The sequence below is a fragment of the Clarias gariepinus genome, chromosome 19 (assembly GCF_024256425.1).
Source record: "Clarias gariepinus isolate MV-2021 ecotype Netherlands chromosome 19, CGAR_prim_01v2, whole genome shotgun sequence".
Lineage (NCBI taxonomy): Eukaryota > Metazoa > Chordata > Actinopteri > Siluriformes > Clariidae > Clarias > Clarias gariepinus.
The window spans coordinates 9,742,088-9,756,707 of NC_071118.1; the positions used below are offsets into that span (position 1 = coordinate 9,742,088).

The 14,620-nt window shown below is 39.6% G+C and overlaps 1 protein-coding gene across 6 annotated transcripts in view; it reads left to right on the forward strand.

Moving 5' to 3' along the window:
• arhgap32b (Rho GTPase activating protein 32b) overlaps positions 1–14,110 on the forward strand; it is a 135,127-nt gene extending 121,017 nt beyond the window's left edge. For 5 of the 6 annotated variants that reach the window (XM_053478450.1, XM_053478453.1, XM_053478454.1 and 2 more), the window contains 11 exons: positions 652–801; positions 4,283–4,385; positions 5,469–5,613; positions 6,320–6,402; positions 6,642–6,749; positions 6,841–6,986; positions 7,078–7,279; positions 7,397–7,617; positions 7,700–8,449; positions 8,647–9,251; positions 9,347–14,110. In XM_053478450.1, the coding sequence (XP_053334425.1) occupies positions 652–801; positions 4,283–4,385; positions 5,469–5,613; positions 6,320–6,402; positions 6,642–6,749; positions 6,841–6,986; positions 7,078–7,279; positions 7,397–7,617; positions 7,700–8,449; positions 8,647–9,251; positions 9,347–11,548 (4,715 nt within the window). In that variant the 3' untranslated portion in view covers positions 11,549–14,110. The remainder of the gene's footprint in view (positions 1–651; positions 802–4,282; positions 4,386–5,468; positions 5,614–6,319; positions 6,403–6,641; positions 6,750–6,840; positions 6,987–7,077; positions 7,280–7,396; positions 7,618–7,699; positions 8,450–8,646; positions 9,252–9,346) is intronic. The other variant, XM_053478452.1, reaches the window with a different exon arrangement.
• Positions 14,111–14,620: the final 510 nt, after the last annotated feature.

Genomic DNA, 14,620 nt, shown 5'->3' on the forward strand with positions numbered 1-14,620 from the left:
ATTCCCAATCTTTTATTAATACTCATTTTATGATTCTGACATACGGAATATTATTCAGTAATTGATGCCCATCAGAAATGGTGAATTTTTTAGTCTTAAAAATATGAAAAGTTCTTATTGGAAACAGATTCTTATGTGATGCTGGTGAATTAGAGAACAGGCTGCTCCATGGCTAATATTCCCAGAAGCACCAAATACTTGTTAAAGACAACACATGTTTGTGAACAGTGCAGAAGTGTCCAGTCTCAGCAAGAAGTTAACAAGGAGCAGTTTGTGACTGATTTAATGTCTGACTGCATCTCCAAGTTATGACTGTTGTTATTGATGGTTAATAAATGTTTGAAAGATTTTATGACATGCAATGCCATTTATTTACTGTCATTTGTCTACTTGGTGACCTAACTCATGGCTAGTAAACAGAGCTGTGGTGATCTCACAGAAGAGGAAAATCCATGGGTTAATGTTTGTGACAGAAATAATATCAATAGGCAAAAAAACAGTATGATTTATTAACTAAGTACATGCTGCCAGGACGTTATAGTTTAGTTTAATAAAAGTTACCGGTGTTTGTCCATTCACTTGTGGCTGGTTGATTGTTTTTAAGTGAACATAAATGTTGTTTAGTAAATAAAGGTATTTATTCTTCTTCAGTATCCAAGAAGCACGGGAAGCTGATCACATTTCTGCGCACCTTCATGAAGTCCCGGCCCACAAAGCAGAAGCTGAAGCAGCGAGGGATCCTCAGAGAGAGGGTGTTCGGCTGTGACCTGGGAGAACACCTTCTCAACTCCGGCCATGATGGTGAGTCCTTTAAACCGGTTTGTTTTTGTGTTATTTTTACCCCCCTACTCACTACTCGGGTTAAATAGAGGCCAATGTATCCGTCTTATGAAGGCCTTGGCTGGTTTCCATCTTTGGTTTGTAAATGCTGTCTGTGTGGCCTGAAGAAATGTTCAACAACCCTCGGCAACCATGCTGGCCAAGCCTACTTGGCTCTGTTGCCACGGCAATCTCCGGCTTAAGAGGGTGTAAAGGTCAGCTTGAATTGGTTAGGAAGGCAGTGTCTGAAGATTTCTCTTCCACTGATTCAAAGCTCCCTGGTAGCCAGCAACACTGCTCTGTTTGTCTGACTTCAAAATCTACATTGAGCTACCTCTGGTTCCTTTTAAACAGCCCCACACAATTTGGCTTGGCTGCTCAAACATGGTTATATTTGAAGAATAAATTATACTGGCTAAGTTCTCTTACATACTAGTTGATATTTTGACATTAATTAATTAAAGACCAATTTTATAAATACTTTTTTTTTTTTTTTTACAAAAGGCAGAACTTTTTATCTCTGGAGATCAGTTTGTTCTTAGAAAAAATATTTTCAGTATTTTTACATTTTCAAAGTCTTGGTCTTATTTTCTGAATTTGACTCGTGCCCTAAGTCTCCTGGGATAGGCTACAGGCCCCCTGCAACCCTGAATACAGGATAAAGTAAGTGAGTATTTAACACTAGACTTTCTTTCATTCCTTTAATTAAGAGGCCTCAATAATGTATTACAATTCTTACACCAGAGACAAGAGAATGCAACCATTTTGGCCTCATGAGTGTGAAAGTGGTGGCTCAGAAGTGGTTTTATCCTGCCTGAGAATTTTCAAATGCACCGTCAGGAATTCTGCTGCACAGCTGCTTCTAAGACTGAGTTTTACTTATCACAAGGATCTTTTTTTCTAGGAAACAGGAGGCTAGGGCAGGGATGTCTATCTTTTCTAATCTTGCTTGTCTAAAGTCTTGCAAGATTGGGTTGGAGGCCTACAATCTTTTGGGGTCTGCCAGACATTGTAAAAAAAAAAAAAAAAAAAAAAGGCAGTTTTTAAACTGGACAGATTAATTGAATAATTCTTTGCCTCTAACAATTAGTCACCCAGTGCTCTATGAAAATCTAAAATTACACTAACACTAAAATCAGTGCTCTACTGTGAAATCTAAAAGAATGATCTTGCAGACATATCCAAAACCATAACAAGTTTAATGTAGTCTACATCTGTGCAATGGTTGTTATGTGACCAAGGAGAGTTACCACCTCAAAGTTCATTGTTAAAAAAAAATTGGGATTTAAATTACAACAGGAAGCACTGTTAGAAAATTCCACAGGACATTGAATGCTTGAGTTCGATTAGTCAGAATTGTTTTTTTGTTTATTTGTATAACGGCACTTTCAAAAAGGTTATCAGGAGGGTTGTAGTGTTATGCAAAATTTCAGTAGGGGTGTAGTGGTACGTTTTTGCTACAGTGATAAAGTAAATAAGGTAAATTAATTTGGAACAGTTTGATAAAGACATTTTTTTCATTAAATAAGATTTTAAGTTTTAAACATATAAACTTGTGCAAATGTGTAAACAGTGACAAACTGACCATAATTTTCTGAACATATAAGGAATGCACATAAAAGGCACATGCCTTTTTTATAATAATAATAATTAAAACAAAAAATGAAATCTAGGTACCCTATTGTTTTAGAATGTTAACATTGCTTTGTAACAAACAGTGCAAATAATGGTTGTTGTATAAATGGCTGTTACCATGACAGACATTCAATTCAAACTGGGACAGTTATAAGAGTAAAAACCACCTTTATTTTTCTGCACTTATCTCAGTGTTGTTTCACTAGAGACTGGGTTTCATCAAGGTAGAGAGTTTTCTCAGTACACCAGAGCCACAATCAGACTGCTTGCTTCATGTCTAAAATACAGGCCTCCTAGGATGTCCTTTAATGTCGCAAATATGTGGAAACGGCTTGGAGCGAGGTCAAATATACAGGGGATGTGGCGATATCTCCCAGTCAAATTCCTGTAATGTGCAAGCGGTGTCCCTGAATGATCGTGTGAGTTATAAAGTTAAATGAGTCATACAGCATGTACAAGTATTAGCTTTAGAGACATGTTTGTTTGTTAAATCTAAACCACTGATTATATAGTTTCATATTTGAGAAGAAAAATATGCATTTCTCACTGTAGTTAGCTGCCTAGCATGGTGGACACAAAACCTAAACATCCAGTTACCCACTTCATCCATGCAGAAGTCAGAAATTATGTGATTCCGCTCGACAATTATTGTCTAATAGCTGGATTGGCCATCTTTCTCATTGGTAATATTTTTTCATACCAGGTTGATTATTTACACTTTCTGATACAGCAGGTGGCAGTATGCCCCTAGTTTAGCTGTAAGCCACCAATAAACACAAAGAGAAGTAAACAAGTCATTCTTTGTGCTATGCCTAATATTATTGCTGTTCCAGGAAACAGCCTTTATACTTTACCTGTAGCAGTGTAGTTGTGAGTTGTGAGTGCCGTTCAGGCACTGATTTCACAGGAGTCAGAAGTGTTGATGAGGTCAAGTTCTAAACAGCCACTTCCATGTTTAGGTACAGTTAGCGTTCATGTTTTTTTTCACGTTGTCCCAGAGTATACTATACAGTACTATGCTAAAGACCACCTTTTCAAGTGGACATGAGCATGGTATGCTGATCCATGCCTGGGCATAATACAGCATGTTTACATTACCAAACTTTGGGGTCAAGTGTACTGGAATCCTTGTCTGAGTCCTCAGTAACGAGTCTGAATGCAACCTTAAGGACAGTGGAGTTTAGACCTTCTGATTTCTCTATGAAATTATTTTTGTTTGGTTTTATGATAGGGAGAAAAAGAAGAAAAAAAAGAGCAAGAACGATGAAGGAATTCTTGTTTATCGCAGCTGTAAAATAAGTGAGAACAGGAACTAACTTGACACATTTCATCTAACTATAAACCGTTAACATGTATGACATTTCATGCCTTAATAAATATAACATTGCAATAGTTGGCAAACCACTGTGGTATAACATTCAAATTGCAGAATTCACCCGCACTGTGGTATAAATAGTAGTATTATTTTGCTGTTCTACTTTTTGTTAATGATCTTTGGTTCCTGTTTTAAATACTATTTTTGTGTATTACATTTCTGACCTGAAAGATTGTGCATAATGTTTATTTTTCTGCCTCTCCTGCTAAGTACTTGCCCTGATTTAAACCCTTGTATAATTTTTGGCTCCTTTAACTCTTTAAGTTTGGCTTGTATTCTGCCTCACTTGTACATTATTTGTACATCAAACCATTTTCCAATTGTACAAATGCAAATGTACATTCTTTGAGATAAAATTTGTTTTTATTTGTAAGCGTACATTGTAGTTTCCAGTAACTGAAGCGAAACATATTGAAACACATGGTGTGACTAATACGTAATCTTGATTCTCAGTCCCCCAGGTGCTTAAGAGCTGCACAGAGTTCATTGAGAAGCATGGAATTGTGGATGGAATGTATCGACTCTCTGGGATTGCATCCAACATCCAAAAACTGCGGTATGTGTGAGAAAGTAATACACTGACATGAAAATCAAGAGGCAAAAAGTACTTGTGTTCATTTTATAAAGACAATTTTATAATAAAGCTGTTGGCAGTAAAGTGTCTAGTGGAAATATTTATAAGAATCGAGTTCTCTGGAGAGGCCAAACAAATGAATCAGTTATCTACAAAGATAGAGTTAGGTACAAAATAGGTGCCTGATTCTGCATTCTGATTGAATACACCAATTTTTTTAAATACTTTGCATGGACATAATTACTTGAGTTTCAGAGCTCCCTAGTATTTGGTATGTGCTTTTATAGCTTCAGTGACAATGTGTACTCAAGCTGGCACCACAAGTCTGTGCAAAAAAATTTATAATAATTTTATGAGTTTCACTGAAATGCTGTGTGAACACACACTTTAGTAGAAGAGACTAGACATGGGGACAAAGTACAAAGAAGTTAACATGCTCAGTACCGCGCCCTTGCTCAGTTTGAAATCTAGAAATACAGTAGTGCAGTATTGTGAATCTGTCTACACATATAATAAAACTGTAAAGTTGGCTTGTCAGTACATCAAGGATATTTGCGAAAAAAAAAAACTTTGGGGGGGGATGTAGGACCAGTAATAGAATACATCAAGATGGTTTTTGGAATTTTTGTCTGTCTGTGTTACGCATCACGTAAAAGCTACTGAACAGGTGTATTTGGCCGAGCTTGAGGTAACATATACGCTTTGTTTCATCGCAGTCAGCCCACGGGAAGAGAATATATGCTATTTTGAAATTTAAATGGCAAACGACCGTAAATAAAATAAATCGACCTTGAAAAAAATCATTAGTTTATTTTAAAATTCAACAGATAGTGCACTACATTTTTAATACGTGCTTATGAGTGTGCAAATAAATTTCAGCCTAACGAAGTCGAAGGCACATCTACTAATAAAAATTTAAGATATTGAACATTTACTTTTGTCATCTTGGTTAAGTATTAGTTTACGTTTTATTAAGTCCTGCAAATATTTCAATATAACTCTCCATATAAACCTCTATTAATAGGTGTATAATTGTTTTTGTGATGTTTTTCTTTCCCCTTTCAGCCATGAATTTGATTCAGAGCAGATCCCAGATCTGACCAAAGATGTTTACATCCAGGATATCCACTGTGTGGGCTCACTGTGCAAGCTCTATTTTCGAGAGCTGCCTAACCCACTGCTCACCTACCAACTTTATGAGAAATTCTCGGTAAGCAAATCCTAAATGGAGACAGCAGTGATGTTAACAGCTTGCACTTTCACACATAAATGCTTGCAGCTTAATAGATAGTGTGGTTTGGAAACAAGAAAGTGTATGGAGGCAGATCGGTCTCATAAATAATTCACACAAAAGACATGATGTTCACGTGCATAACCCAATGCCACCAGATTAGCTTTTATTTCATTAACAGCTCTAATGTGTATAATCAATTGTATCAATTGATACATCAATTGTATCAGCAGTATTACATAGCAGCTGGCAAATTTCTTTGTTTTTGTTTAATGATTTAAGCACTGTGTGAAGTAACATTTTTTATGGTTAGATTAATTAGATGTAATTATAACTTTTATTATTATCTGAGTAGTGATGCTTTTGATTTACATATGCAAAATGCAGAGTAGGGCAGATGCATTTACATTTTTAGGAAAAAGCATTCTGTAAATAAAATAGGCAGGGTTAAGTACACCACAAACATTTTAGTGGTTGCTATGGCAGCATTCACATAAAGATGACCATTAGAGCTGCGGTTGAGGCTTTTGATTTGTGCACTTGGCCCAGCGGAGTGATGTGAAAGTTGTACCTAGTGTGAGCTAGGCATGACTGAAGTGGCTGAGAGGATGACGATTCTATTAAAAACACTGACATTAGACAACAGTGACAATAATTTGTCTCTTAATTTTTTTCGGCCGTTTAGGAGGCAGTTTCAGCAGCTACAGATGAGGAGAGGCTAATCAAAATACATGATGTCATCCAGCAGCTGCCTCCGCCGCATTACAGGTAAGAAGAATGGGTGCAGTGCCCCCTGCAGGCTGTACTAACACATTTCTTCTTATGCATTTACCTCAACTTATAATAATATAAATAATAATTGTGGGTGCGTCTAAGAGTTATATGTAGCTTTAAAGATGTTATACACAATACATAAAATTGACTCCTTAAAATAGGATCGGGTTTATAGGGGATACTCTTATAAGTTAGATGATGAATTAAGTGTAATGTATATAAACTGTTTTTAGGACATTGGAGTTTCTGATGAGGCATTTGTCACGACTGGCAGCATTTAGCTACGTGACCAACATGCACAGTAAGAATCTGGCCATTGTTTGGGCCCCTAACTTACTGAGGTAAGCTTCAATAAGGATTTTAAAGCTTTAAGTGTTTATATCACATTTATTTTTATTTTTTTACTTAACTGCTCATTCAATTGTCAACCAGGTCCAGGCAAATTGAGTCTGCATGCTTTAGTGGAACAGCTGCTTTCATGGAGGTACGAATACAGTCAGTTGTGGTTGAGTTCATCCTGAACCATGTGGACGTTCTCTTCAGCCCTAAGCTGAGTTCACTGATCAGAGAAGGAGCTGGTATGTATACACAAAGATGCTGTTCCATATGCAAAACTGAATTAGCAATATACTAAATTATTATTTCCTAATTATTTTTTTGACTCTGTAGGTCACAACTCTTTGTCTCGTCCTAAATCGCTGCTAGTACCTTCACCTTCCACCAAGCTGCTTACGTTAGAGGAAGCTCAGGCACGCACACAAGCACAAATCAACTCTCCTGTTACTGCAGATAGCAAGTATATTGAAGTGGGTGAAGGACCTGCTGCCTTACAGGGCAAATTTCACACAGTTATTGAGTTCCCTACAGAAAGGTATATTTATATTAAAATAAAAAGAGTAACATATTTTTCCTGTAGGCTTTGTTTTAATGTGACTATTTTTTTTTTGCGAATATCAATGTGTAATACGACTTTCTTTATTTTATATAGAAAAAGGCAACCTACAAAATCAAAGAAGTCACCAGTTGGCAGTTGGCGGTCATTTTTTAACCTTGGAAAGTCTTCCTCTGCGTCTAAGCGCAAACTGCACCGTAACCCAAGTGAACCTAATGAACTCAAAGCCATGGCATTAGGGGGAAGTAGAGGGGATACTGGCACTCTTCGATCTGCGAAGAGTGAGGAGTCACTTAGTTCTCTGCACAATGTTGAAGGTAATTCAGTAGTACTGTTGGAAAGTGTTTTTCCTGTCATAACCCCAGGAAAGTCTAACTTATGTCTGTTGTTTAATCCTAGGAGAGTCTAAAGTGTACCGGCCTCGCAGGCCACGCTCCAGTAGTGACGCCCTCTCCACTTCCTTTAATGTTGACCTAGTGGATAGCCGACAGCACTGCAATTCTTACGATAATATAGACCATGGAGACAGTGAAGGTGACGATGGTCCTATTTGTGTGCCAGCTCTCATATCCCCACCACGCTCCACTGATGATGTGGATTTGAGCCCCCCTGATATTGGCATGGCCACCTTGGACTTTGACCCAATGTCATTCCAATGCAGTTTGCCCTTGGCAGAGAGCTCAGCTATTTCTTCTGACATTGAAGCTGTAAGTCTTAAGAGAAGTCCTGGCAGTGCCAGTGACTCAGAACCAGTCTCACCTGTCAGACCGAAGAACACTAGCCTTCAGCATTCTCCTGATCTCAGTCCGTCCTTTAGAAGTGCTTCTAACTCTTCTGAAAAAATCATGTTCCAGTCTTCTGAGAGCTGTGAAAAATGTGTCCAGTTGCCACCCTTACGTATATCTCAAACTATCGATACATCCATGGTTAGTAGAGGATCAGAGAGCCCTGAGCACCAGCCGTCTGCAACTTCTCCTCCACCTATCCAGGATTCTCCAACCAAGATTAGCCTTTTATCTTTTAAATCGACTGATTTGCCATTAAGTGAAGCTATTCATCTAGAGCTTCTCTCCAAATCTGCTTCATGTGAGAATGAAGAGACATTAGGGATAGATGCATTACAACAAATCAGTGCTCAGGAGCAACCAGGTAAGAATGTGATACTTGCTTTGAATTCCTTTTGTTAGAGTCTCTTGATATCGTTATTACGTTGTGATTTCAGGTTTTTTCAAGTTTTTTCCTTTAACACTTTAGATACTGCTTAAATAATTCACTCTATTTTTGTCCTACTCTTGATAATTAGCTTACATCTCAAGTTTAAGACACTTTGTTTTGTTCCTCCCTAGAAGATGTTCTTCTGGACTCACCAAACAGCACTGCTCCAGTGAGCTCTGTCTCTCTACTTCCACCTACTACCCAACCAAAGAACACTGCCCGCATGCTGGCTTTAGCGTTAGCTGAATCAGCTCAGCAGGCTACTATTCTGTCTCAGAGGGAATCCTCTCAACCTTCCACACCTGTTTCACCTCCCAGGTCACAGGAGTTTCTGGAAACCCTTACCTGGCCACCCCCTCCCACCCTTAAACTGCAAACTCCCCAAGAAGAAACAGCAGATGCCCCCAAATTTCCTGTTGCTTCCTCTTCATCTGCTGCCTGTACCCCAACTGAAACACTAACCCAATCCACCAGCATGCATCTCATTATAAATGGCAGCAACAAGTCCACCAATATGTCTGGCAATAGAGAGGGCACTGTCACTCCGGTGGGTCCCAGCAAAGGTGCTTCTCCAAGCCAACTTATTCAACTTTCTTCCACACACAACAGTCCAGAGAAGCAGCAGCCTTCTGTTGGCAAGACACCAGCCAACACTGAAAACTGCACCACCAAAGTTACCACAACAGTCACCAACAGCAGAAAGGAAATTGTGGTCACATCGCAAACAAATTCTGAGGTTAGATTGTTAACATCATTGCTTAACATCACATATTTAGCATAAGGAAATATACAATTTATTAATAAATAATGTACTGTGCTTTAATTTTTTAGGTTCAGAGTCCTGAAAGTGTATTGCCAGTACCAACCACAAAATCCCCGGAACAGCCAATAGCGGTTCTTCAGCCTCAGCGTCAGATACAGGTGCAGTCACAACCTCAACCACAGCTTTATTCTCAGTGTCAGCATCAAGTGCAGTCCAAGAATCAGCCAAATATACAAGTTGCACCTACAATAGCATCATCCCCAGAGCAGTCAGGAGATAGGCCTTGGGAATCTATAAAGCCTGTAAATCCTCAAATAGAAAGTGTCAGCCATCATCAAACTCATGGGACCACACCACCACCACCACCCCCTGTTCGCTCAATCGAAAGTAAACTAGCTGCAGCTGCTCTGTGTAAAACTGAAGCTGCTGGTATAGCCCCGTATCATGCTATGTTGGGAGAGGGATCCATGCCCCCATCATTGGATGACACAATCCCACAGTCTCATCCATCACAACGCAAGCCCTCTGTTCATCTGTCAGCCTATGTTTACCACTCTAAAGGAGAGACAGCCCTAATAGAACCAACTGGAGAGGCCTATTACCATCAAAGACCTAACCCTGCTGGGCCATCATCCACAGGTTGTCATTACCGGCCTGACAGTGTGCCCCCTCATCTATCTTATGTATCCAAGTCAGAACCCCAGATTCCTTACAGACCCCATGGCGATGGTCGCTACAACACAATCGGACCAAGGTCTTACCACCAGTCCATGAAATCTCGTGAAGCTCTGAGAGGTGAATATATTTCCCAAGGATCACTGCACCGTAGCCATGGTTACAGTTCAGTGGATGGACATGCCGCATATCCAACAATCCGCAGAGTGCACTCTCTGCATGTACCACCCACTGCCATCCGGTCAGCACCAGTAATTAGAACGGAGGTTCCTCCAGATGATGACCTCTATTACTTTCAGCGCCCGGTCTACCACTGCAAGTCTTACCAACAGTCCTCACAAGCAGACTACCATGTCACGCAGCTGCAACCCTACTTTGAGAATGGAAGAGTCCAGTACCGTTACAGCCCTTACTCCGGCACTCACCCTCTTGATGTTCCCTACTATGATGTGGATCCTTATGGTACCATTCGTCTACGCCATTTCCACTCGTTCAATAGTCGCGACGTTGGTCCACAACTTAGCAGGTCAGGGTCTAAATCAGGTGGCTATCACTACTTGTCACGACATGCCATTCCTGTAAAGGAGCATACATATGTAAATAGGGACATGCCCCCCCACCATGGCCCAAAAGGAGCCGTTTACTATGCTTGGGATCCCGATGAAGCAGAAAGGCTACGGATGCATTCTATTCGCAGGGAAAGTCGGGCTAGACAAAAGGTGAAAGGCCCCATCATGTCACAGTATGACAACGTGGGGCCCTACATGACAGGGGATTTTGGGGGATTGGAAGTGCTACACTTGCGCAGTAAGTCGGATCCTGGGAAAGCTGTGTTGGTCACTGCTGAAGCAAAAGATGGGAGATGCAGTGTAACTCCTGGACCTCAGCATGTCTCCAGACACCTGATGTCAGACCCAGACGCTCTCATGTATATGGAAACCGAGAAACACTGCCAGGGAAATGGAATGGGAGACAGAGTTGCTGCACCGAAACAAACAAGAATCTATCAGTCCACTCATTCACATCTGTCACAACCTCCCCCACGGAGCATGCCACATCTGTCAGTAGGTAACCATTCTGAGTCCAAATGTGAGCCAGGAGACAACCAGATGAGCAGTAAATACTGTCAGGAGCAGCCAGACAGCAAAAGCTATCAAGCTCGGTATGATCGCCCAGAACCAGAGCGGCTCATAGGAAGAGTAAAAACAACCAGCAGCAGTGAAGATGACCAGAAAACGGCCCCTGTCAAGCCCATTCCTCCCCCCAAGCCAGAGAGATCTCATAGTGTTCGAGAACGGCATCACTACAACCAACCTAACCCTCATGCACAGGACTCCCTTCCTCACCAAACACATGGACAGAGACAAAGTACTGTTACTCCACAATCCCACTACGATAATCTGGATGATTACCATCCAGCACCTCGTTCACACACCCCATTGCCAAACCGTGGTGGTTCAGGCATGTACGGCACCCCTGGGTACTCTGCTGCTTCACACACCAATCGCGCATACTCCACTGCCTTGGGACAGGGTGCTTTTATTCGAGCTGAGCTTGCCATGCAGAGGCCCGAAGCAGAGATTAATGCAGAGTAAAAAAATATATATGTTTAAAACAGACTAACATGTTGGAATTTAAAATGTTGACAACAGTTTCAAAAAGTTCAGCAGCCTCTGCAGGACAGTGGACTGTAATGACTGGATCCATTTAATCTCCTCACATTTTTTTAATGTGTAAAACGTGTAAAGACTTTTTTTTTAATGATGGAACTGAATGTAAAATGATTTCTTCAGTAGAGTAAAAAAAAAAGACACATTGTGACATTAAGAAACGTGGAGGTCATACTGTAGATATTATATGTGATTGACAAGTGGTACAATTACCTGAACCAGAAAAGTAATGTATATCTGAAAAAAAAATACTACTGGTTATAAGGAGGTTTGTTTTTTTTATGTTCTGTTTTGTTATATTAGAATCACTTGGGCTTGGGTCTGATTTTGGGATAACGGTTTGCATTTTAGAAATGCATGTAATCTATCTCTTACAGAACAGTTCTGTGTACCTTGATATTCATTGTGTACTTTAAATGTTACAGCAAAGGTGGAGGAGAGCGTCTGTGTTAACATCTTATCCTCTCACTACTCTGTGTACACGACTCGGCAGTACGTTACCCTGTACTTCTCTGCCTTTGGGTTGGAGACGGAAAATGTGCAATTTCATGATTTGTTCTCCAACTGTGCCATATAATATTACTGTAATACTATATATATAAATATATATATGTATTTTTGCTATGAATTAAATTCAACAGATTAGATTTTAAATGGTAAGGATACTGTGTGAAGGACCAAATAATGAATGAGGTTTTGTAGTTCAGGATGCATTCCTGCAGCTTGCTTGGTTTATAGTTTTGTTTTTTTCAAGTCTGTCAAACTCGTTTCAAACTTGAGGTGCGTATAAGTACATTAACACGTTTGAGTACAGTGTAAGTAAAGTCAAATTCCACAACAGCTTGTTCTGCGCAAAAATGCATTCCAAAGTTAAGCTGAGACTAGTTAAATTTGTACTGATTACACCATAACTTTGTAACCTGATTTAGCTCAGTGGCAGAGCAGAAGCTTAATACCAGTCTCAGCTGAACTTTGGAATGCAAATGGTTCTGGAATTGAACCTCGATCTCTAGCATTGTACTCACGTTCCTCTTCGCGGTCGGTATGCACCGCAGGAAAACTTTCATCGAACAAGACCTATGGTCATGCACTTATGCGCACCTCAATTTTGAATCCAGACAGGCTTGAAAGAACCCGAACTATCCCTTTAGGAGTCCCAGTGGGTTAACTGGTGAGCCTTGTCTTTCCCCAACTCCAGAAAAAAAAAAGACAAGAGAAAACATGTTCCTGACTGTATCTGTGAAGGGTTTCGGTTATCCAGGTTATTAATGAGTGTGTAGTGGTAAGTGCATGCAAGAGAGTATGTAGTATGATATTATAGACATTACACCACTAAAAGCTTCGTCAGTTCTATTGAGTAGCTAAAAATTCCCCAGTTTTAAAACCTCTGATGATCACACAACACTGACTAGCTAGAGGTGTAAATTGTTGTGTGCCAGCAGTTGATCACAACTCTCAGGTGAGGAGTGCAGAGATGCCAACATTTACAGTTTTGCCGTTTTTTTTGTTGTTGTTGACCTCATGGTACAGCAGCACAGGAGACATCTAAAAATTACACAGTCCTGCTTTACTGTTTTATAAAAAGCAGCAAGTATTTCACATGCAAATAAAAGCCAGGTCATTAAAGGAGAACGAATCTGCGATGTGAAAGAAAGGAGAAGGAGCTGTTTATTATTAAGAAAAGGTCACACTGGTCTTTAGCTTTGTTGTTAAACAGTTTCATTGCTGCACATGTATGTGCCTGTTTTGTGATTGGTGAGAGGACGGTTGACCTATGGCTATTTTTTTTTTTTTTAGTAATGTTGGCACCTTTGTAAAAGCAACGTCTTCAAATAACTTGGTTGTAGGGAGTATGGATACAAGCTGAAAAGGATGACTGAAATGTAAGACACATTTTCAAACCAGCACCTTAATGAAATACTTTCTCCAATCAATACTTTTCATCAAGACATCTTTTAAGGCAAAACGTTTCCATCGGGCCCCTTTACTGATGGTCTGTTCATGTGTTTTACTTGTATCAGTTGTGCTTTACATGTATTTCAGAGCACATGGTCTGTGTGAGATAGAAAAGTCTCATTCCTCAAAGACAAATATAAATCTTTTACATATAACGGAAGGGAAAACTGGAGCTGTGTCGGTCACCAGATGCATGTTTCTATTTTGTTTAAATGTTGTAAAGGTGCAAATTCATTTTTGCATTACGTTGTGTTTTAATCTGTGATTCGCATTAATGGGATTAGGACGAACACAACAAGCGACCTGTTCGTTATTATAAGTGGTATTGCCCTGCCGCTTGTATCACAACTTCGTCAGGTCTTGCCAATAGTCTTAAGTTTTTGTTTTTTGTTTTCTTTGTTTTTGTTTTCCATGATGGGCACTTTTATGATTGAAATAAACCTGCCTTTTTTGTTTGTTTGTTTTTGTTTAGACTGTGAAAAAGATGATTGGGTGACTAGAAAATTGCTAAATAAAAGCTTATGTATAGCATTCTTTATGCGACTTATTTGAAATGTATGTTCAGCTTGCTGCAATACTGAGCACAGCTGGAGCCGTTCCCCGGAGCTACAGCATCAGGGCCTGATTCAGCTTCACTCTCTCTGTCATGTAGATGAGAGTGGGTAAGTGATGATCACTGTTTGTCACAAAAAACAAATCTGCCATTTAAACATTTTTCTAAGTCGTACCACCTCCAGGCACTGTGTTAGTGTATATATACATACTGTAGATAGTATATTATCCCACATTATCCATAAATCTCTTTAGGTTTTTTTTTAGTCTGTTATCTGTTTTGATAGATGAAGTTAGCTCATACTGTAGATGCTTTGCAGTTCACATCCATCAGATCATTGATTTAGGTATTACAGTGTTATTGTAACAACTATAGATAAATCACACAACACTCAGTCGTTCCAGAGTTACAGAGGCATTTTATTCTATTCTTTCCATTTTCATCACGTTTACACAGCACCAGTCGCTTTTCATTTACGCTTCCCAGTA